Below are 26,152 nucleotides of genomic sequence, written 5' to 3' on the forward strand. Positions count from 1 at the left end.
TGTACATACATTACATTACTTATCCTGTATTATACTCCAGAGCTGAGCTCACTATTCTGCTGGTACAGTCACTGTGTACATACATTACATTACTTATCCTGTATCATAGTCCAGAGCTGCGCTCACTATTCTGCTGGTACAGTCACTGTGTACATACATTACATTACTTATCCTGTATTATACTCCAGAGCTGCACTCACTATTCTGCTGGTACAGTCACTGTGTACATACATTACATTACTTATCCTGTATTATACTCCAGAGCTGCGCTCACTATTCTGCTGGTGCAGTCACTGTGTACATACATTACATTACTTATCCTGTATTATACCCCAGAGCTGCGCTCACTATTCTGCTGGTGCAGTCACTGTGTACATACATTACATTACTTATCCTGTATTATACTCCAGAGCTGCGCTCACTATTCTGCTGGTGCAGTCACTGTGTACATACATTACATTACTTATCCTGTATTATACTCCAGAGCTGAGCTCACTATTCTGCTGGTACAGTCACTGTGTACATACATTACATTACTTATCCTGTATCATAGTCCAGAGCTGCGCTCACTATTCTGCTGGTACAGTCACTGTGTACATACATTACATTACTTATCCTGTATTATACTCCAGAGCTGCACTCACTATTCTGCTGGTACAGTCACTGTGTACATACATTACATTACTTATCCTGTATTATACTCCAGAGCTGCGCTCACTATTCTGCTGGTGCAGTCACTGTGTACATACATTACATTACTTATCCTGTATTATACTCCAGAGCTGCGCTCACTATTCTGCTGGTACAGTCACTGTGTACATACATTACATTACTTATCCTGTATTATACTCCAGAGCTGTGCTCACTATTCTGCTGGTGCAGTCACTGTGTACATACATTACATTACTTATCCTGTATTATACTCCAGAGCTGCGCTCACTATTCTGCTGGTGCAGTCACTGTGTACATACATTACATTACTTATCCTGTATTATACTCCAGAGCTGCGCTCACTATTCTGCTGGTGCAGTCACTGTGTACATACATTACATTACTTATCCTGTATTATACTCCAGAGCTGCGCTCACTATTCTGCTGGTGCAGTCACTGTGTACATACATTACATTACTTATCCTGTATTATACTCCAGAGCTGCGCTCACTATTCTGCTGGTGCAGTCACTGTGTACATACATTACATTACTTATCCTGTATTATACTCCAGAGCTGGGTTCACTATTCTGCTGGTACAGTCACTGTGTACATACATTACATTACTTATCCTGTATTATACTCCAGAGCTGCGCTCATTATTCTGCTGGTGCAGTCACTGTGTACAAAACTAAGGGAGCCTTCACACGATGTAACGCTGCGCTCATTCTGATCGTAAAAAGATGTTCAGAATGAGCGCGTAAAAAGCAGCCCCCATTGACTTGAATGGGAGCTGGCATACGTGCGTAATACATTAAAAGCATAGGGAAAAAAGCCTCCCATTGATTTCAATCAGGAGCGCACGCATGCCTGCTCCCATTCAAGTCAATGGAGGCTGCTTTTTACGCGCTCATTCTGAACATCTTTTTACGATCAGAATGAGCGCAGCGTTACATCGTGTGAAGGCTCCCTTATATTGCTGATTCGGAGATTTACTCTGTTGGATCTTGCTGTTATGATATTAACCTTTGACTTTCTAAACTGACAACCATTACATGATAACTAGAGAGGAGCGAGGAGTAAAATATTCGATATTCGTTCCGAGTAGAGCCTCAATAGTCGACTACTCGATCAAATATCGAATCCCATTCTAGTCTATGGGAAAAAATGCCCGTTTCAGGGGGAACCACTATTCTACTAAAGGAGAGTCACCAAGTCCACGAGTAGCAGGAGGAGAGAGTTTAGGAGGAGCGCTGTGCAGTTACAGTGCCCGGACCGCATTATAGTCTATTGGGTCCATGCGCTTTAACTGCACAGTGCTTGCAGTTGCGCTGATATTCCGTTCGGGGGGGGGGGGTCCTCCTGCAGACTCCTTCTGGACAGAAGGCAAGCGCTAATGTGAACTTACTCGTCCTGCAGAACCAGCATTGATTGGCCGAATGCTATACAGTGTACAGTATTCGGCCAATCAACACTGGTTCTGCCGCAGGCTCATCTGTGAGGAGGCGGAGTCTAAGATCAGACCACAATGGAGACTGCTGTGCTCCGATCTTAGACTCCACTTCGTCACAGAGGTGGAGTCTAAGATCGTCTTTACTGCTAATAGGAGTAGTATTTGATCAAGTACGAGTATTTCGAATACCGTAGTGTTCTATTGAATACTTCTTGCTCATCTCTAATAATAACAAAGATAGAAATACATAATGGTCGTCAGTATTACAGTAAACCTGGCTCACCTCCCAACCTATAAACCAGTCACCCCTATAATTATAGAAACCAGCAGTGAGCCCTCTGCCATAATACTTCACAATGAGTTGGTCTTATAGTACAGTAGATACAATGTGACATGTGAACACCCTATATGTGTATATGAGAAAGGTTTCCCATTCACTTCTTAGACTATTTGACATTTCTCCAGTGTGGCCACATTCAGGCTCCTCTTCTGATCACAGATGACCTTTGAGAATGGTTTGGATATTGAGGACAACCCCTGGATTGCAGCAGATTAAACCACAGGGCAGAGCCAATATGTCAAGGACCTTTTACATGAAATACATTTAAGGATAGGTCAGTCAATGAGACAGGACACAAACCTACAGCCAACTATCTGGGGTGATCTGTGACTCTGTGGCAATGGGATTAGATAGTTCAGAGGGGTCAGACCATTACCAACCTACATAACAAGGGGCTCACAATGATCCCAAAAAGGAGGAATAGCTGTGTGGCTGCATCATACATGGAACATGTATAATGGGACCCTCCTATAACCCTGATGGGAAGAAATGACCTTCTACATCCAACCATTGATTTATTCTCTGAAACACAATTGTGATACAATCTGCGTTTTTCTGTTTTAGGAGATGATTCCTCCAAGATACATTATTCATCAAAGTGTCTTGGACGGTGACAGATACTTCAAACAGTGATCTTACCATCTCGACTGTTGAGCTTTGCGTTGCTGAGGAGCATTTCTGAGGAGCTGTCAAATGCCGTCTGTGGTAGCGGAGACACCAGCGGATCATCACAATTATCTGCAGAAGAAGGAGAGGACGGACACATTGTCACTACACCAAGCAAGAGATGCAAACAAGTGTGACACAAGATCCCATCAAGATTGTCCCATTACTAAAAATACATGACATGATTTCTATTTACAGTCATCACATGTCCCGCATATACCAAAGTGCGCATAATAACTGTGAGAAAACCAGTCTGAATATGTACAAATACAAAATATATCACATCCATATCTGTACTGATGGCAAAAGATGTATAAAATATATATATGTATATATGCACATTACTACAACTACTATAATACTGCTCTTATATACTAGAATATATCTACTATAATACTACTCCTATGTACAAGAATATAACTACTATAATACTACTCCTATGTACAAGAATATAACTACTATAATACTACTCCTATGTACAAGAATATAACTACTATAATACTGCTCCTATGTACAAGAATATACCTACTATAATACTGCCTCCTATGTACAAGAATATAACTACTATAATACTACCTCCTATGTACAAGAATATAACTACTATAATACTACTCCTATGTACAAGAATATAACTACTATAATACTGCCTCCTATGTACAAGAATATAACTACTATAATACCACTCCTATGTACAAGAATATAACTACTATAATACTCCCCATATGTACAAGAATATAACTACTATAATACTACTCCTATGTACAAGAATATAACTAATATAATACTACTCCTATGTACAAGAATATAACTACTATAATACTACTCCTATGTACAAGAATATAACTACTATAATACTACTCCTATGTACAAGAATATAACGACTACAATACTACTCCTATGTACAAGAATATAACTACTATAATACTACTCCTATGTACAAGAATATAACTACTATAATACTGCTCCTATGTACAAGAATATAACTACTATAATACTGCTCCTATGTACAAGAATATAACTACTATAATACTACCTCCTATGTACAAGAATATAACTACTATAATACTGCTCCTATGTACAAGAATATAACTACTATAATACTACCTCCTATGTACAAGAATATAACTACTATAATACTACTCCTATGTACAAGAATATAACTACTATAATACTACTCCTATGTACAAGAATATAACTACTATAATACTGCCTCCTATGTACAAGAATATAACTACTATAATACTGCTCCTATGTACAAGAATATAACTACTATAATAATACTGCTCCTATGTACAAGAATATAACTACTATAATACTACCTCCTATGTACAAGAATATAACTACTATAATACTACTCCTATGTACAAGAATATAACTACTATAATACTGCTCCTATGTACAAGAATATAACTACTATAATACTACTCCTATGTACAAGAATATAACTACTATAATACTACCTCCTATGTACAAGAATATAACTACTATAATACTGCTCCTATGTACAAGAGTATAACTACTATAATACTACTCCTATGTACAAGAATATAACTACTATAAATACTACTCCTATGTACAAGAATATAACTACTATAATACTACTCCTATGTACAAGAATATAACTACTATAATACTACCTCCTATGTACAAGAATATAACTACTATAATACTACTCCTATGTACAAGAATATAACTACTATAATACTACCTCCTATGTACAAGAATATAACTACTATAATACTACTCCTATGTACAAGAATATAACTACTATAATACTACTCCTATGTACAAGAATATAACTACTATAATACTGCCTCCTATGTACAAGAATATAACTACTATAATACTGCTCCTATGTACAAGAATATAACTACTATAATAATACTGCTCCTATGTACAAGAATATAACTACTATAATACTACTCCTATGTACAAGAATATAACTACTATAATACTACCTCCTATGTACAAGAATATAACTACTATAATACTACTCCTATGTACAAGAATATAACTACTATAATACTACTCCTATGTACAAGAATAAAACTACTATAATACTACTCCTATGTACAAGAATATAACTACTATAATACTACCTCCTATGTACAAGAATATAACTACTATAATACTACTCCTATGTACAAGAATATAACTACTATAATACTACCTCCTATGTACAAGAATATAACTACTATAATACTACCTCCTATGTACAAGAATATAACTACTATAATATTACCTCCTGTGTACAAGAATATAACTACTATAATACTACCTCCTATGTACAAGAATATAACTACTATAATACTACTCCTATGTACAAGAATATAACTACTATAATACTGCTCCTATGTACAAGAATATAACTACTATAATACTACTCCTATGTACAAGAATATAACTACTATAATACTGCTCCTATGTACAAGAATATAACTACTATAATACTACTCCTATGTACAAGAATATAACTACTATAATACTACTCCTATGTACAAGAATATAACTACTATAATACTGCCCCCTATATACAAGAATATAACTACTATAATACTGCTCCTATGTACAAGAATATAACTACTATAATACTACTCCTATGTACAAGAATATAACTACTATAATACTGCTCCTATGTACAAGAATATAACTACTATAATACTGCTCCTATGTACAAGAATATAACTACTATAATACTGCTCCTATGTACAAGAATATAACTACTATAATACTACTGCCTATGTACAAGAATATAACTACTATAATACTGCTCCTATGTACAAGAATATAACTACTATAATACTACTCCTATGTACAAGAATATAACTACTATAATACTACTCCTATGTACAAGAATATAACTACTATAATACTGCTCCTATGTACAAGAATATAAATACTATAATACTGCTCCTATGTACAAGAATATAACTACTATAATACTGCTCCTATATAAAAGAATATAACTACTATAATACTACCTCCTATGTACAAGAATATAACTACTATAATACTACTGCCTATGTACAAGAATATAACTACTATAATACTGCTCCTATGTACAAGAATATAACTACTATAATACTACTCCTATGTACAAGAATATAACTACTATAATACTACTCCTATGTACAAGAATATAACTACTATAATACTGCTCCTATGTACAAGAATATAAATACTATAATACTGCTCCTATGTACAAGAATATAACTACTATAATACTGCTCCTATATAAAAGAATATAACTACTATAATACTACCTCCTATGTACAAGAATATAACTACTATAATACTGCCCCCTATGTACAAGAATATAACTACTATAATACTACCTCCTATGTACAAGAATATAACTACTATAATACTACTCCTATGTACAAGAATATAACTACTATAATACTACTCCTATGTACAAGAATATAACTACTATAATACTACCGCCTCCTTATAATATGAATATGACATTTCATACATTAAATACTCTGATCCATTTTTTGCTTGACCTTTTCATTGGGATTTGCTTTGGTAAATGTATACTAGTTTGCTTCCTTTGTATATGTATACACTGTAGTTTAGTGTATAGTAGTATCTGGGCCTGTTTGTCGCCCTTGTTCTTCCGGTTACACTCTGACATATAATGTTGTATTACGGTATACAGAGAGGATATGAGCACTGCTTCTCGTTATTTTCTCTCCTGCTCTGACTTGCATTCAGGAATCCCTATTTAGATAATATGAGATTACATTAGATCTGTCTTTTCCCCTCTATAGTATTAAATATATATGTCCTGCTCCTAATATACAATCAGTGAGTTTCGGTTGTATCAGTGATGCTGCGTTGCGCTCTGTTCTACTTGTAATAGATAAAAATAATGACTTAATAAATGTAACAATTTGTGTCATCCCTCATGTGGAATATCTCATAAAAGATTCATACAAACTTCTCTCGTCTGCAGCACAATCCTGAGGTCAAGTTCACCACAATTGTGTATAATATAAAACTATATATAAAACATTACCGAAATCTCATATGGGGAGTATAAAATACTAAATGTGTCTTATGTACCCTATATATTATAGCACAGTGTAGTGTGTATTATATATATATTGTCACATACAGTACTGGAGGCTGTATATTATGTATGATTCAGAATGCTGGAGGTTATATATAATGTATCACATATGGTATTGTAGAATATCTATTATGTATCACATATAGTGTTGGAGGGTATATATAATGTATCACATGTAGTTCCGGCAGTTATATACAATGTATCACATATGGTATTGGAGGATATATACAATGTATCACATATAGTATTGGAGGGTATATATAATCTATCACATATAGTATTGGCAGGTATATACAATGTATCACATATAGTATTGGAGGGTATATACAATATATCACATGTAGTATTGGAGGGTATACATAATGTATCACATGTTGCACATGAGACTTCTATAATATGTTACGCTCATCATTGGAATTGTATATGTTATACGTCATGTACCCTATACATATTACTCATTGCCTATTTTGCTCTGGATGGCTCGTGCCTGATTTTTTGGGTCGCTCACAGACTGAAGCCGATAACTAGAAGAAGTTTTCCTATTATCAGGATCGAGATTCAACAAGAGACTGATTAACATTCATTAGATGCCGGATCGGCGGCACGTAACTGCACACTCGGCATGTTCACCGCAGACAGCAGATCCATAACAGACTGTTCTGCTTTTCATCATGTCCTGAAAACCCAGAGACGTCACCTGCAGAGGGCACAGCGCTCCTATCTGCCATGTAAATGATGCTGCCCCCACACCTCACCGATTTAGGAGGGGTACATGGGGCTAAACCTTCCATATACGCTGCAGTGTAGTGCGGAGAAGTAAGATGACAATGTAAAGATGTCGCTGACATAAGGCTATGCTCACATCTCTGTGGTGTCGTCCGTCATTTCTTTCCTTCTTTTGTCCCTCTATCAGATGTGATCATTGTCCTAGTGTCATTTGTCACCTTGTGTCTTAAATTAGAGATTCTTGTTCTCAAGGAATTTAATAATTTTACATAAATTGAGATCAATCGTAAACTTTGGGGTTAATTTATCATGAAATAGACTGACCCATTGGAGCTCCATCAGATCCTTCAGTAATGGTCCAGCAGAAAGGTGATCTATATTCTAGGGGGTGGTTGGAGGGTGTACCCCCCAAGAATGAAGGAACCAAAAAAACCTTAGACCACCACTGGTGTAGAAGCATGACAAAGTCACCATTTTTGGCAAAAAAAACAAAAAAACAACTGTTGTGTCCAGCTCATCACTTTACTAAAGGGTGGTCAGAGATCAAGGAGAATGATGGCAGGGACACCTCAGCCCGACAGACTGACTATAACTTGCATCAGAAATCCATTGAGTTTCTCGCACATTGACCTCCCAAGATGGACTAGAATTCTTAAGACTTGAGGTTCTAGCTATATGAGAAGATAACCTGACCACAATAAGGACATCATGGCTGGTTATCAGGAGGGGACACTACATGTATGAGAAGATAACCCGACCACAATAAGGACATCATGGCTTGTTATCAGGAGGACACTACATGTATGAGAAGATAACCTGACCACAATAAGGACATCATGGCTGGTTATCAGGAGGACACTACATGTATGAGAAGATAACCCGACCACAATAAGGACATCATGGCTTGTTATCAGGAGGACACTACATGTATGAGAAGATAACCTGACCACAATAAGGACATCATGGCTGGTTATCAGGAGGACACTACATGTATGAGAAGATAAACCGACCACAATAAGGACATCATGGCTGGTTATCAGGAGGACACTACATGTATGAGAAGATAACCTGACCACAATAAGGACATCATGGCTGGTTATCAGGAGGACACTACATGTATGAGAAGATAACCCGACCACAATAAGGACATCATGGCTGGTTATCAGGAGGACACTACATGTATGAGAAAACCCGACCACAATAAGGACATCATGGCTGGTTATCAGGAGGGGACACTACATGTATGAGAAGATAACCCGACCACAATAAGGACATCATGGCTGGTTATCAGGAGGGGACACTACATGTATGAGAAGATAACCCGACCACAATAAGGACATCATGGCTGGTTATCAGGAGGGGACACTACATGTATGAGAAGATAACCTGACCACAATAAGGACATCATGGCTGGTTATCAGGAGGACACTACATGTATGAGAAGATAACCTGACCACAATAAGGACATCATGGCTGGTTATCAGGAGGACACTACATGTATGAGAAGATAACCCGACCACAATAAGGACATCATGGCTGGTTATCAGGAGGACACTACATGTATGAGAAGATAATCTGACCACAATAAGGACATCATGGCTGGTTATCAGGAGGACACTACATGTATGAGAAGATAACCTGACCACAATAAGGACATCATGGCTGGTTATCAGGAGGACACTACATGTATGAGAAGATAACCTGACCACAATAAGGGGATCATGGCAAGGAACCGTTTTTCTAGACCTTGTGTCCCTTCTTCTCCTATTCATTGGTAGTTTTCTATACAACATAAGACTTCCTGTGACTACTTTAATCTTGGACCTGTTACCACAATGGTAGTCACCCAAACATGAAGTCAGTGGTTGCTGGACAACCTAAATCCCAGAACTCTGCAAAATACACCAATGTGAAAATGCATGGACTCTGCAAGATTTTGGTGCAGGGATAATATGATACGTGCAGGACTTCTTCACTTTTCTGCATGGTAACCACTTGTTCCGGTAATAATATCCTGACACGCGTATACTGTGTATATACTGTATATATATATATATATATATATATATATATATAGATGTGAATTTCTTAATGTGCTTTTACCGCTCCCCTGCTGCGTCACTTCTAAAGCTCTTGCAACAATGTTGATCTTCTAACAAACAGAAATGCCTTACACTGTACTTTGCATTACTTAGACTTCTCTTCACCTCCAGACCCCCCACACCCCCTCCCTGTCTCCTCCTCCTCCTCTCCGGCAGACGGGATGAATGATCTATTATTTCTCAGAGTGAAAGAAAATCTTGTGCTGAGCAAAATCTAAGATTAAGACAACAAAAGCAGCAGAGATGAATGTATTTACATGTGTTGTGCGATGATTTTCTTAAGAGCTCGCGTTGCAGCTGCTCGTCCTCTTACTCTGTTCTACTCCTTCATTACCTCCACAATGTCTTACCTCGGATTCCCCTCCTCCAATAATATTAGTTTCTTTCATTTTGTAAAGAGCTTTTTGCAATATTTGGTTGACACAGCGCCGTGGGGTAAATGGAGGCGCTCACTGAGCAAAAACTAGTAAAAACTGATTTTTTGCTCAAATATTTCCCATAGAGCTGAGTTACAGCGAGGGCAAGTAATACACATAGGTAAGTATAGGCATTGGATTTTTACCCAGGTGCTGCTTTAGTGTTAGAGTTAGTAAGGTTAGAGGTGGGGGGTTAGGAAGTTAGTGTTAATAGGGTCAGAGCCATAAGGGTCCATTCACACGGCGTTGCCGTGTGCGGATTTTGATACGGAATTTGCGTCAGAATCCGCTCTGAGAAAAGCCATCCCATTGACCCATTGACTTCAGTATGGTTAGGAGTAGAGTCAGTAGTATTGGGAGGTTATTATTAATAGGGTTAGGGTCAGTAGGATTGGAGGGTTAGGGTTAGAGGAGGGGGGTAGTGTTAGTAGGGTTAGGATTAGAGTCATTAGTATTGGGAAGTTAGTGTTAATAGGGTTAGAGTCAGTAGGATTGAAGGGTTAGGGTTAGAGGAGGGGGTTAGTGTTAATAGGGTTAGGGTCAGTAGGATTGGAGGGTTAGGGTTAGAGGAGGGGGTTAGTGTTAGTAGGGTTAGGATTAGAGTCAGTAGGATTGGGAGGTTAGTGTTAATAGGGTTAGAGTCAGTAGGATTGGAGGGTCAGGGTTAGAGGAGGGGGTTAGTGTTAGTAGGGTTAGAGTCAGTAGGATTGGAGGGTTAGGGTTAGAGGAGGGGGTTAGTGTTAGTAGGGTTAGAGTCAGTAGGATTGGAGGGTCAGGGTTAGAGGAGGGGGTTAGTGTTAGTAGGGTTAGAGTCAGTAGGATTGGAGGGTCAGGGTTAGAGGAGGGGGTTAGTAGGGTTAGGATTAGAGTCAGTAGTATTGGGAGGTTAGTGTTAATAGGGTTAGGGTCAGTAGGATTGGAGGGTTAGGGTTAGAGGAGGGGGTTAGTAGGGTTAGGATTAGAGTCAGTAGTATTGGGAGGTTAGTGTTAATAGGGTTAGAGTCAGTAGGATTGGAGGGTTAGGGTTAGAGGAGGGGGTTAGTGTTAGTAGGGTTAGAGTCAGTAGGATTGGAGGGTCAGGGTTAGAGGAGGGGGTTAGTGTTAGTAGGGTTAGAGTCAGTAGGATTGAAGGGTTAGGGTTAGAGGAGGGGGTTAGTGTTAGTAGGGTTAGGATTAGAGTCAGTAGGATTGGGAGGTTAGTGTTAGTAGGGTTAAGGTCAGTAGGATTGGAGGGTTAGAGGAAGGGGCTAGTGTTAGTAGGGTTAAGGTCAGTAGGATTGGAGGGTTAGGGTTAGAGGAGGGGGTTAGTGTTAGTAGGGTTGAGGGAAGAGTTTGCAGCGTTAGAAGTAGGGGTTAGGAGATTAGGGTAAGTAGGTTATTGCATGACATTGCCTTATTGGAGCACTATATAGTTCCGCCCTTTGCTGTCAGTAATCGGCTACTTATAGATATCTATACAGGCACATTCCTCTGCTTCTAATTTTATCCTTTCCAGATCTTTCCACTATTTACACAAAGGTCAAAGGAACTTAACAAAGATACAAAACAACAAGAGACGACAAACAGATTTTCGGCAGCGTCATTTCCAATCAGCGGCAGCTGCAGTTTTCTGCCTCTCAATGTTAATTAATTCTCGGAATCTCAGGCTATAATGACTGCGGCGGCCGCTCCCAGCATGCTCGTCACCTGCTCAGCTTCTGTGTAACATCAGGTAACATTTTCCATTACACTGGGGCAGGATTATGTGTTGCTGGGCCAGGGAGGGGACTGCAGACCACAAGGCTCATCATGCATTATTTGCAGAGGCATTATCTCTGCTGTAGCATCCTGTCTGAATGCCGGGGAAGAGGCTCGAGGCGCTCAAAGGTGTCCAGAGTCAGGAAGAAATTAAGCCCAACACTCATTTAGATTCTCTGAAGCAAATAACCAGGTTTGGCACTGAAGCCGCCATCCCCATTAGAGATCAGCTTTAGGCTGTTTCATCGTTTTATGTTATGGAAAGGTAAGGACCAGGACAAACATCCCGCTAATGGGGCCAAATCTGCAGGGACGGATTACAGAAAATGGGCCTGTGGGCTATAGTGGACCTTAGTTGTATCCATTGTAAATACTAATTACAGATAATAGGGGAAAGTTTATCCCCAGAAGCAAACAATGTGCTGCAGAGGAGCTGATACATTTCAGAGGAGCTGATACATTTCTTTGCATTTGGCTTTATGTAATTGTTTTGTTTGGTCTGAAATGAAACATTGTTTACATTGTAGCAAAACAATCTCCAAATTGTTACAGATGTAAGAAGGTAATAATAACTATGCAATATGTATCTGTGAGTGAAACTAACCAGGGGTATATTCAGAGGGGTGTCAGGGCAAAAGAGGGGCAGCAAGGAACATAAAGCGAGTTGGGTGATATCAAGTGACCTGTACAAGGTTGCAGGACACATTAAAATATATATTCAGAGGGCGGCTCACTCATTCAGGATAAATAGTTTATTGTTTAGAATCATATTTATATGTTTGTTTGTTTGTTTTTTTTCATTTTATAGTTCAGCGCACACTCAGCTCTGCAGCATCTCCGGAGTAGTCGAGCTGAGCGCACGGCCAGCACTGCTACATCTCGGCATAGGAATGCATTAACCAGCGTTGATTGGCCGGATACCATATAGAGTACAGCATTCGGCCAATCAACGCTGGTTCTGCCAGAGGAGGCGGAGTCTAAGATCGGTCCACAGCAGTCTCCATTCTGGTCCAATCTTAGACTCCGCCTCCTCACAGACGAGCCTCCGGCAGAACCAGCGTTGATTGGCCGAATGCTGTACTCTCTATGGCATTTGGTCAATCAATGCTGGTCAATGCATTCCTATGGGAAAAAGTCAGCTCGTGCATATCGCAAGCTGACAGGGATCCCGACGTAATACAGTGACTTGGGCATGTTAGATGCCCCCAGACATGCTTCCCCTGTTGACCCAGTTGCATTCCAGGGTGTTGGCATCATTTCCTGGGGTGTCATAGTGGACTTGGTGACTCTCCTGAGTCGAATAGTGGTTTCCCCCTAAACGAGTATTTATTCTCCATGGACTATAATGGGGTTCGATGTTCAATCAAACAGTCGAGTATTGAGCGGCTACTCGAATCGAACTTCGAACATTTCACTGTTCGCTCATCTCTAATCATGACCCCAGAGTAAACAATTTACACTTCCAGTTTGAAGGTGACAAACCCCAAAACTTTTGGAAAAATTGGTTTGAATCTGGTTTTATATGAATTAGTTTAGTCCTCTGTGTTCGTGAGGTTCGGCCATAAGTCTCAGTGCAAGATCTGTCAGTGCTGAAAAATAACATCAGGGCTAAGTTCACATTTGAGCACGGGAATGAATGATGAAGAGCTAGGCCGCTAATTCTGCGGTTACCAATGGACCCCATAAGCTATAATGAGGTCCGCCGGGGGTCCGATGTTTTTATACTAAACGAGACAAAAGACTTCCGTGCAGGACTTTTCTCTCTGACAAGTTAAAGCAGCAGTGTCTCCAATCTTTTTCACTCTTCTGTGATGTCATATGCTCCGGGGTCACCACTGAGGCTTGTGATATGACCTCCGGGGTCACCACCGAGGCTTGTGATATGACCTCCGGGGTCACCACCGAGGCTTGTGATATGACCTCCGGGGTCACCACTGAGGCTTGTGATATGACCGCCGGGGTCACCACTGAGGCTTGTGATATGACCTCAGGGTTACCACCGAGGCTTGTGATATGACCTCCGGGGTCATCACCGAGGCTTGTGATATGACCTCCGGGGTCATCACCGAGGCTTGTGATATGACCTCCGGGGTCACCACTGAGGCTTGTGATATGACCTCCGGGGTCACCACTGAGGCTTGTGATATGACCTCCGGGGTCACCACTGAGGCTTGTGATATGACCTCCGGGGTCACCACTGAGGCTTGTGATATGACCTCAGGGTTACCACCGAGGCTTGTGATATGACCTCTGGGGTCACCACTGAGGCTTGTGATATGACCTCCAAGGTCACCACCGAGGCTTGTGATATGACCTCTGGGCTCACCACCAAGGCTTGTGATATGACCTTCGGGGTCACCATTGATGCTTGTGATATGACCTCCGGGGTTCACCACCAAGGCTTGTGATATGACCTCTGGGCTCACCACCAAGGCTTGTGATATGACCTTCGGGGTCACCATTGAGGCTTGTGATATGACCTCTGGGGTCACCATTGAGGCTTGTGATATGACCTTCGGGGTCACCATTGAGGCTTGTGATATGACCTCTGGGGTCACCATTGAGGCTTGTGATATGACCTCTGGGGTCACCATTGAGGCTTGTGATATGACCTCCGGGGTCACCCCCGAGGCTTGAGATATGACCTCCGGGTCACATGGAGAGTCTTGACATCATGACACTTTGAGGACTGACCGTCATGCAGAGCCTTGGAGAGGTGAGTTGAGGTGACTATGGCTCTGTATTATTCCTCCGCACCTCTCTTGGTTCTCCAGTTATTATACTCCACTCTGGGGACCCCCAAGACTGTAATAATAATATGTGGGAGGCAAAATCTGAGCCCAAATTTTTTGGATCCTCCTAAGTAACCCCTAGTCTTGTATCAGCTTTAGCCAGAACATTGTATTACACATAAAAGCCAGACAATCCATTCCATGACGCGATGAGCGCTCCGGCCCCCAGACCTCACCGTCCCTGACTTACTTATTTGCCGCTTTCGTTTGGACGCCATGAATATAACAAGTCACTGAGGATTCATTGTCTCTTTTCAGGGGTGAGCTGTCAGTTTTTCCAATTCGGAGCCGTTTTATTGTTCTTCTCTGTTAAGTGAGGTTTTTAATGTGAAGGTATTTTTAGATATAAAGGAGCCATTAGGGAGGTGACAGGACGACCTCATCTTATTAGTGTCTATGGCAGAAAAACATGTAAGATCGCTGCGGGGGAAGCCGGGCTATGCCGGGAAACAGATGAGGAGCTCGGAGTAAAGGAAGACTGGAATGTAATCTAATGGGGAATCATAGAATAATACAATATAATATAGCACAGAGAACACAGGACACAGATACAGACGTTGCCATTCCATGTGTTGTGAACGTGAACCTTCTATAGGTCCAATATTCTATCTACATTAATACATCGATTATACGGAAAGAGCTCGACTTCTCTGCTATAGAGCTCCAAACCGTCTGCATAGACATAATTACATGGTAATATTAGGACTGCCTGCAGCCACCACTAGGGGGAGCTCTGATTCTGTTTACTGGGTTCAGCAGCTCCTGGGTGCCCCTAGTGGTTGTTGCAGATAGAAAGGATTTTATTATGTATATGTATCTATACAGGGGATTCTCAGCTCTGTTTTAGAACAGAAATCCAACTGCAATAAAGTTATATTGTGAATCCGCACCAAATGACACTACGGGGGAAGGGGATTTATTAAGATTTCGATTACATACCCCAGTCTTAAACTGAAGTGCACTCGATGTATTAAGAAGATTAAGACGTTTGGCACATCTTGGACGGTCTTTAAGCTATACAATGAAATCATACAGAGGTCTGTCACTTTGTGGCCACTTTCTAGCCCAATATATTTGTCAGGTACCCCCTAGTTTTTGTGCCGCTAAGAGTCCACAGTAAGTATGATTTTACAAATATGACATGCCTCATCACTTGTAACTTTTTATGCCATAAATACCTATTTTTTAAACATAGTTTGAGGTCTGGTTCACATCTGTGTTTGGTAATCCGTTCTGGGAGTCGTCTGCATCGGGACCCCCCTCCTATACTTTTCTTTGCCCCTCTTATCTTCTTTTCTTCCCCTCCTATACTTTTCTTTGCCCCTTTTATCTTCTTTTCTCCCCCTCCTATGCTTTTCTTTGCCCCTCTTATCTTCTTTTCTCCCCCCTCCTATACTTTTCTTTGCCCCTCTTATCTTCTTCTCCCCCCTCCTATACTTTTCTTTGCCCCTCGTATCTTCTTTTCTCCCCCCTCCTATGCTTTTCTTTGCCCCTCTTATCTTCTTTTCTCCCCCTCATATACTTTTCTTTGCCCCTCGTATCTTCTTTTCTCCCCCTCCTATGCTTTTCTTTGCCCCTCTTATCTTCTTTTCTCCCCCCTCCAATACTTTTCTTTGCCCCTGTTATCTTCTTTTCTCCCCCTCCTATGCTTTTCTTTGCCTCTTATCTTCTTCTCTCCCCCCTCCTATACTTTTCTTTGCCCCTCTTATCTTCTTCCTCCCCCTCCTATAATTTTCTTTGCCCCTCTTATCTTCTTTTCTCCCTCCTCCTATTCTTTTCTTTGCCCCTCTTATCTTCTTTTCTCCCCCTCCTATGCTTTTCTTTGCCTCTCTTATCTTCTTCTCTCCTTCCGCTTGCTTTTTTCTTTACACCTTTTATGTTTTTTCTCAGTCACTCCTTTGTCTTTTTCCTTCCTCTTATGTTTCTTTCTTTCTCTTTTATGTTTGCTTTCCATTCCTTTTGTTTTTCTCTAAGCTTTCTTGTTTTCTCCATCCCTCTTATAGTTGTTCCTTCCTCCACATTGTTTTCTACTTCCCTCATTCTCTGCCCTTTCCTTCTTAGTTTCTTGTTTTCCTCTCCTACTTTTTATCTTCCCATCTTCTGTTCCTTTCTCGGTTATTTTTACCCCTGTGTTTCTCTTATGTTCTTCTCTGTCCCTTCTATGTTTTTCTCTGTTTTTCGATGGCGCCCCATGGCTACTATTCACACCTCTACAATGTATTCTGTTGTTATGCCCGGACTTGTCTAGACTGGTAAAGTGTAACAAACCCTCAGCTGGATGAAGTTTGAGGTCAGGGCAGATTTCAGCTTCTGGTTATAAATAAAATCTTTTCCATTCATCGGCAGCCACAAGACATCTTGAAATGGTTAGAAAATAAAATGTTCTGTGCAGTATGTTATTGGGAGATGCTGCAGGAGACCCTGCCGAGATGTGACCCATTTACCCCCTCCTGTTTGCCCCATTTTATACATTGCTGTTATTGGTGGATGCACCTTACACAAGCTGTATCTGCTTCTTATTGGGCATGCTGGTGGTTGTAGTTCCTGCCAGTCCTAAGCTGCCTAGGCTGACCTACTATATAACGCCCGGTGCACCATAAACCCGAGCCCCACCGCCTGTACAGAATGATAAATTGTCCTCATTTCAGTGACTGATTATTTAATTAATGAATGAAACAGCAGAAGCAGTCCTGGAGCAGGCAGGCTGCATACTAAATACCGCCACCTTGTATCCAGCAGATCCTCGCCTCCCACGGCTCAGATACATTGTGAATTCTGAGCAGCAGTCAGATGTAACATACTGATATTACACCGAGCATAAGACGGAGGCCCTGTGCTGCAACCGGCTCAAACACACAATGTGCGCCATCCAAAAGAACGCCATGGACCTTATGTGTCCGTCACCCAATCATGCAAAGAGTGCCTGACATGAGTGATCCCCTGAAGGTGCTATCAAACTACAACTCCCAGCATGCACTATACAATTATCAGAGAGTGTTGTGTGCTGTAGACTTTCCAACAATCCAATATTCCCTACTCATAAAAGCAATGTCAAGTACATGACATTAAATGCACAACATGAGGACAGTACAAGAGCCCCCTAAAAATGTGACATGTATTCCCTACTGTGAACCTGGATTCAGGGGTCAGCAACTTTGAGGATTCCAGCTGTTGCAAAGCTTCAATTCCCAGCATGTGCATTCAGAGTATTGAGAACAATGAAATAGATATATAGCATGGCACTACCAGTAACGCAAGGTTCACACTAGCACTCAGGATTCTGTCCTCTGGTTCCAGTTGGGGACCTGAAAAGTGGAAACCATATCTGCTAAAAAAGTGGTTATCTGCGGTCACCCACACACCCCATAGACTATAATGGGTTCCGCCAGGGTTCCACCAAAACAGGATTTTTCTTTCTATTTTAAGTGTAATGGGGGATGGAGTCTCATACTTGGACTCAAACATTAGTGTGAACTAGCGTAAATTATCTGAATGCATCTGATCCTAGGTTATCTTACCGCTCTATTGTTTGGAGGAAGAAGTCATTTCTCCTAAGGCCAAGGCCCCATGTTGCAGGAACACAGCGTTTTTTGTTGAAGATTTTACTCTGGTTTTTGAGCCAAACCCAGGAGTGACTACAAAAGGAATGGGAAATACAAAGGGAACACATTTCTGCTCAATCCACTTCTGGCTTTAGCTCAAAAAAATGCAACAAAAACTGCAACTAAAAAAAGGAGCTTTTCTGCAATGTGGGGCCTCAACCTAAATGTGCTTGGTGCAAATGCATGCCAATATTTCACCAGTAGACGTCCTTGGGGGCAACTCATTGCAGCCTCCGCATTAACAGAAAAGCAGCAGAATATTAAATGCTGTGACTAAAGTACAATATGGTTCACAGATGATTGTCACAGGGTAATAATACATTGCAGATAGACAGAACTGAAACAAGCTTTTTGTTATCTCGGTCAAGGAGGAAACAATGAGCGGCGGCCGCTGGGATACTGAAGATTCTGAGCAAATATTAAGATATCAGTTCAAAAACCTTCTTACAAAAGTAAAGCTCTGACAACCGCGCGCGGCATAATCCTATCAAGCGGTCTCCATTGTTCTGCCACGATTTGCCTTTAAACTCTCCACAGTTTGCAAAACTGAAATACAGTATGCAGATCCCTCCTATCTGCACTAAGCTGATAATGACATTACTGCGCCCGAGCTGATCTGTGTACAAAGGGGAGCAGTGGATCCATCGAGGGTGAAATGGGCTGCAAGTGTGCAGATGTGCCAGTACTATGCTAATGTGCCAGGGGTGTGCATATGTGCCAGGGGTGTGCAAATGTGCCAGGGGTGTGCAAATGGGTTGTGAGTGTGCATGTGTGCCAGTACTATGCTAATGTGCCAGGGGTGTGCATATGTTCCAGGGTTGTGCATATGTGCTGTGAGTGTGCATATATGCCAGGGGTGTGCAAATGTGCCAAGGGTATGTATATGTGCCAGGGGTGTGCATATGTGCTGTGAGTGTGCATATGTGCCAGTAGTGTGCAAATGGTCTGTGAGTGTGCATATGTGCCAGGGGTGTGCAAATCTGCCAGAAGTGCACACATGTGCTGGGGTTGTGCATATGTGGCAGGGGGAAGGATGGCAAATGTGCAAGAAGTGTGCAAATGTGTTGGGGATATACAAACCTCATAATCTTGTGCATAGATATCTGGAAATGTCCAGGCAAGAGGAAAGATAAAGAAGGACAAATCTATAGGGGTTCTCTAATGACCAACATGTAAATTACCCCAAGTGGAGGAGGAAATCAGCACAGGAGTAAGTAGATTATACTAGTATTATTGTTATGGGAGCACAATTATTGGTGCACTGTGCAGGCTCTGCTATGGAAGCGCCCACAATGGTACTATTTGGGGGGCCCTTTGGCTATTTCTGCTATGGAGCATTGAGGCTGGTTCTGTCTCTCACATGGATACTGTGCATAGCTCCATTATGGGGGCACTGTGGGTTTCTACATTATTGGGCACTGTGCTGGCTCTGCTATGGCAGCACCAAACTGGTACTATTTGGGGGGCCCTGTGGCTATTTCTGGTATGGAGCATTGAGGCTGGTTCTGTCTCTCACATGGATACTGTGCATAGCTCCATTATGGGGGCACTGTGGATTTCTACATTATTGGGCACTATGGCAAGCTCTGTTATTGAAGGCATGCGGCTGGCTCCATTATAGGGACACTATTGGGTCAGTTATGGGGAGTTTAGTGTAAAGTGATGGCAGCTGCCACATTTATGGTCACTCTAGTCGCATGGTAGATTGGGACATGTGATGGGTAAGCAGGGCTGCAATAAGTAGCAGCTGCAGGAAATGTTTATCCCCAATCTGCTGACAAAAATGCCAATGACACGTTATATGAAATGCACCTCCCCCCCCCCCCCCCATAGCATGGAAAGACAGACCACTAGACCTCCATAAGCCTCCATCACTGCTGCCGGCTGGGCTTCTTAAAGGAATTCTCCGGTTTTATGTAATTATTGTATAATGTAAAGTTTTGCAGCTGATAACCCCTTAACCCCTTGTGGCTTGTCACCGACCCATCCACACCAAGACTGACATGGCATCTAGGACTGAGTGCATTATTATATGCATCTGCTGTATGTGATATTATCAGGTTGCGGCCTCAGACATGCTCAGGTTCTGCGAGTTCACTGTCATGTAAGTGAGTGCAGGGTTAGCGGTGCAGAATGAATGTATGCCTGTATATGTGAGCAGGGGCGGCGGGGGATGCAATAGACTGGAGCTGGATGAGACGGTGACAGCTGTGCCGTGTGACCTCTGGAGGGATTTGTCTTTTGTAGGCAGCGATTCAGGCAGTGGCACATGAGGATGTTCCCTGGATTTGTTGTATAGAAGACAGTACATTTAAGCGCCGGCGTGATGTTCGCACTGCGTCGTACGTGTTTGCAGCCAGAGGCAATAAAGTCGGTTACAGAAACCATAAAATTCTTCTTTTATCTTTTGTTGACTGTTCCTACGGCTGCAGACTACGGATTCGGGATCGTCGCTGCCGCTTCTGTGTTTTCTTAATACAATAAACCTGATTCTGAGCATTCGCTATTCCCAGATGTCTATGGCCGACAAGAGCTGAGCTGAACAACAAGGAATGAAAAAACCACAGCAAACAAGGAGAAATAAGACCACCATCAGATCTCCAAAGACATCACACTGTGCTATAGGGCCTCGTATTATATTGTAGAGAAGGAAGGACCCGTAGACACCCCATAGATAATGGAAAGCAGGATTTTCCCCTCTTGGTATACTGTAGTCTCTAGTTGCATACCAAGCTGCAGCAAACCCCTGGCCCTTGCACTATATGTCCTGAATACTGCACCGTAACAAATCCTCTGCAATGCTCCAAAGTGCAGTGTATGGAGGATGAGTATGCAAAGACCTGGTTACGGGGAGATGGACTGAGCGTGCGTGTCTGCCAGCACATGGACGTGCACGTTGGCTATACACTGTGGACACCAGGTGGCGCTTTACTATGGAAGTAAATGCCATAACTCATCCATAACTGGAGTATTTTTATTCACAGTATGTACAAGGCAATAATGCTTATTTTTGATGGGTTTACATGACGGGGCGAGATGTGGAACATTCCTGACCCAAGACTAAGAGGAGACTGAATATGTAGCAAGTAATATGATAAAATTATCACCGGATCATAAAAAGTAACAGTTTCCTGCACAAGTCTCTCTCTTAAAGGGGTGGTGCCAAATTATTCCCTATCAATAGTAGAATGGATAACTTCATGATTGTGTGGGTCCAACTACTGGGACCACCACCAATCCCAAGACCAGGGTCCAGTTCCTCATGCTGATGAAGCAATACACTAAGCTTATGTGCTCATGTTCTATTCAATATATATGAAAGCACAAGAGGTAGCCGAGCGCAGTCCTCAGTTATCTCTGGCCACTCCATTAAGATAGATGAATCAGATTGTCTTAGCCGGGATCGGTGGGGTCCCAGCAGATGGACCCCCAATCATGAGCTAACTACCCCAAGCTGCTTCTAACATCCACTGTGTGACTTATAATAACAGAAACTGCTGGATCCGCTCTACGACAGATACCAATGGTGGCCACCTAACCCTGGTGACTTACAATAAGATGCCTTGAGTTTGGATGGAATCTGTGACCAAAGCCTTGGATGCAGATGTGAACAGAGCTTTAATTTGCAGCATTTTTCCCTTGCCCTACATGATTTTGTCCTGTAGCCTTACACTTCCATCTAACAGTCCTGTATATGATGTAGGTGCAGTCTATGGTACAGCAGACACACAAGGCTCCTTCCTTACTTGGCAGGTGATGACCAGCTTTGAAAGAAACATGATTCTGCAATTCTCTATCAATCCTACATGCGTGGCCACCCGGTGGTTTGTGAAGTGTATTGCAGCCTGTCTAGGGTTTGATCAGCAGGTTGTAATATTGGATTTTCTACTTCAATGGAACAAGTTCCTGCACATGTTCCATACATCAGTGGTGACGTGTTACATTCTTCTTTTGCATTATCACTTCTTCTGCTGTTTTCTTATGCTTCCTATTGCCTAAGTGGCTAGTTCTTACAGCTTGGAGAGGCCATCTACTATGCACTCAGCTAAATGTGCTCTAATGGAAGATTTCCAAGACCACTAACAGGGGGTCTATAAGTATTTCTTGCAATGTAAGGTGGGGGAGGGGTATGACATTGTATTATATCTCTTGATGGCATTGGTTGATCAATGGTGCACACCAGTAGCCCTTATGATCATACCATGGAGTGATAATGGGGCCGAATGATCGCCTGGATAATTGATCACAATTCTGCTTCTTCGGCGGCTTATATAGAGATCATAATTAGAGCGATTCTGGGCTGGCACAATCTACCGAGGTAGGAAATAAACCATCTCAGCCACTGAATATATAATGGCAAAGCTCTGAAGTCTTTCTTGTAAATTGCCTTCTCTGTGCGGTGCGAGCGCCGAGCGACAGACCTCCCGGATTTTTTATTCATGGCATTCAATGAAGAATTTGACTTTGTGAATTCGGGACGCCTTGGCCCGCCGCCTGGCGCAATTAACCAGGATTTAACGGAAATGTTGTCACATTGCTCTCCTTCACAGCGAGAATCATCTACGATGCAATTTGCCGAACAGAGTGAAGAGTTTAAAGCAATGTCTTTATGGACTGGACAAGGCGCACACTAGACCGCTCTGCTGTGCCGGCCCCAGTTCATTTACTGTGCATGAGCATCACAAACCACATCGCTCGCTGTCTCTGGACTTCACAGACTGAGCGCTTCCTTCTTTTTCATGTTTTTTTTTTTTTAAATAATTGGATTCTTTTATCCTTTTTCGACTGTTCCGACATGTCAGAGTAACATAGATCCGCAGCCGCCAAAGAGAAGCAAGTTGTCCACAAATGTAAAACATATCAATATGCCTTTCAACACATCGGGACTCTGTAACTTTCTGTATCATTAGAAATGTTGCAGTAATGAGAAACCTATTGATGTTATACTTGCAATACCAGGCCTGACCACATGGTGTGCTGTTCAGAGGACAATGCTAATAAGCCAATGAGTCCTTAGGCAACTATAGAGTCTATACAGTAGGAATATGATATGGAAAGCCAGAAATATACAGCTAGTATACAAAGGGATCGATAGAAGATCAGACAGATAGATCAGATTAAGTAAACGGTAGACTTCTTGAGGACGGGGCTATCAATGGAGTCTTATATAGTCACCGTCATGTCAACTTTGCAGAAATGAAATGTCATTATAAGAAACTTTGCAATATATCTTATATTACCTCCACATATCAGTCTGTTCTCCTGCTGCCTTTTGCTCTGCCAAACTGACTTTCACTCTGAAAATCCCTACTCTGCCCACCTTGGAACAAATTGGAAGTCACACATTGAAAACCTGGCCTAGGATGTTGCTCAAATGAAGATTTTTAGTAAATTTCATCTTTGTAATAAAGGATATATGGCTGGTACAACTCTACTGAGGGGAACGAGACTGGAAGCAGAGCTGTAGTTCTCCAAACCACCACTAGAGTATACAGAGCCAGAAGCTGTGCACAGTGGACGGAGCCATACAGCATTTCGGCCATATACCTTGAGGTGGCTTCTGGTAGCCAAATCAGCTGATTGGTGCAGGGTCTGAATGTTGGACCACCACCAACCTGACGCTGATGACCTATCTACATGGGTCTTGGACAACCATTAGCACAATATTCGGCTCTCTATTTAAGGTGCCCCCTACTGTTTTTGTGTTGTGTTCCTCCCCAATGAACAAGACCCAAAGCAACAAAAGGAACCTACTTGATATCGCTGCAGGAGGTAGAGATGTAGCAATGTATAACCTGACGCTGCAGCAGAATATATTATCTCAGAACAAGCTAAGCTCTGCTACATCTGTACCGGTCACTTTCAGTTTTTGGATATCGTCTTATTTTGGGCTTTTATTATTAATTTATATAAAATTATATAAAATTTATATATTAATAAAAATGTATTTCCAAAGTTTCTGTGTTTCAGTTTGCAGATGAATTTGACGTCTCCTAAGATCAATGAGATCAGAAAACTGCAGCACTTCTGCACTCGGGGAGGAGAGACGATCGATATTTCTCACACTTTTGATGAAAATCATTTTGGACTCATCATTGATTATGTCATTAAGGAACAAATGCACCGAAAATGTTTCTTTTACCAAATGAAGAAGCTGAAAAAGACAGACGGAGGCTGAAGAGGAGACAAAAGCCTCCGAGAAGGACATGGGGGCATCAATGGGGTCAAAGACAAGAGCCCCAATAATGAACAATAAGGGGTCAGACTAGAAGAAGGTGAGGAGCCCTTCAGCAAGGTCTTAGGGTTCAACCCATCAGGGGAACTGTATATAGAGCAAGTGCAAACCCAATTTGTTGGAAAGACAAATCCATCACTTGGCTTTATTTTGTTCTTCAGACATCGGGTGGGGCGGGGTGGGGCGAGGGGTCGATCAGACTCTCATAGCTAGACGTATATGATATATATAATCAATCTATCAACCATGTCTGTGATGGTAGAACAACTCTATAGAGAACCTTTCCACAACTCCACCAACTCTACCACTTACCACCAATTTCACAATTGGATTTTGTTCTTTTCCCCCCACCGTTCCTGAACAATAAGGCTCCCTAGTGTCAGGTGGGCAGACCTAGACTGGAATAGCTTGTCTGAGACTGCCCGTCAAGTGGGCAGTCTCAGACAAGCTATTCCAGTCTAGGTCTGCCCACCTGACACTAGGGAGCTCATATTGCTTCAGGAACGGTGGGGAGTTGAAAAGAATCAAACTCACAAATCTGTGAAATAGGCTTGTAAGAGGCTACAGAGTTGGTGGAGGTGTGGAAAGGTTCTCTTTAAGGATTGCATCACAATTCACATGAAAAAATATTGCAGGGGGAACATATTTATGTATTTCGGTAGATTGAGAATTTGATAGATCCCACATTGGATCACTGCGTTTTCAATAAGTATCTGGGAGATGAGCAATAATGACAGGGTGTCCTACTGCCGTCCCCTCTATCAGCAGTAAGTTTTCAGTTTCCCTACAGCACCCCCACAGGTAATAAGAAGCACTACAAAGCCTTCTCTGTAATGCACAATGGTGGCAGCTCCTACAGAGGATCAGATACCATGTGTCCCCGGTCTCCATAATGGCTAATAGATGTGGGTCCTTTACAGGGCTCCCTTCCATATTGATGACCTCAGGATAGACCATTAAAATTTGATAGGTGGGTTTGACACCCGGAACCTCCATAGATCACCTGGTTGGGATGAGCGTTGCAGCCTCTAGTAGGACTTCTGAACACTGCACCGTATACATGGTGGGGGCTTATCTTGGTATTGCAGTTCAGCTCCATTCAGTTAGATGAGACTGAGCCGCTGCTGCACCAAGTGATCACTGAACATGACATCATCGGCAAAGGGAAAAGGTCACAGCACTTATGAGAGCCTTAGACTATACAAGTGATGTGTGGAGACCCGTCACATCCTACAGAGACGTCTTCAATATGGAATTCACAGAATTATCCTTTAACTCTGAACTCTCCAGTAATGGGTTCCCAAAATTCCTTTAAAGAAAGTTTCTCCTTAATAGTCAGAGCCTTGCAGTTGCCAATG

At 41.8% G+C, this 26,152-nt stretch overlaps 1 protein-coding gene across 1 annotated transcript in view; it reads right to left on the reverse strand.

The window, feature by feature from the left end:
* The window catches only part of CNTNAP5 (contactin associated protein family member 5), a 342,838-nt gene that overhangs the window by 264,134 nt on the left and 52,552 nt on the right, over positions 1–26,152 (reverse strand). Inside the window, exon 2 of the mRNA XM_075284694.1 lies at positions 3,083–3,181. Coding sequence (XP_075140795.1) covers positions 3,083–3,181 — 99 coding nt within the window. The remainder of the gene's footprint in view (positions 1–3,082; positions 3,182–26,152) is intronic.

The sequence above is a fragment of the Leptodactylus fuscus genome, chromosome 8 (genome assembly GCF_031893055.1).
Source record: "Leptodactylus fuscus isolate aLepFus1 chromosome 8, aLepFus1.hap2, whole genome shotgun sequence".
Taxonomy (NCBI): Eukaryota; Metazoa; Chordata; class Amphibia; order Anura; family Leptodactylidae; genus Leptodactylus; species Leptodactylus fuscus.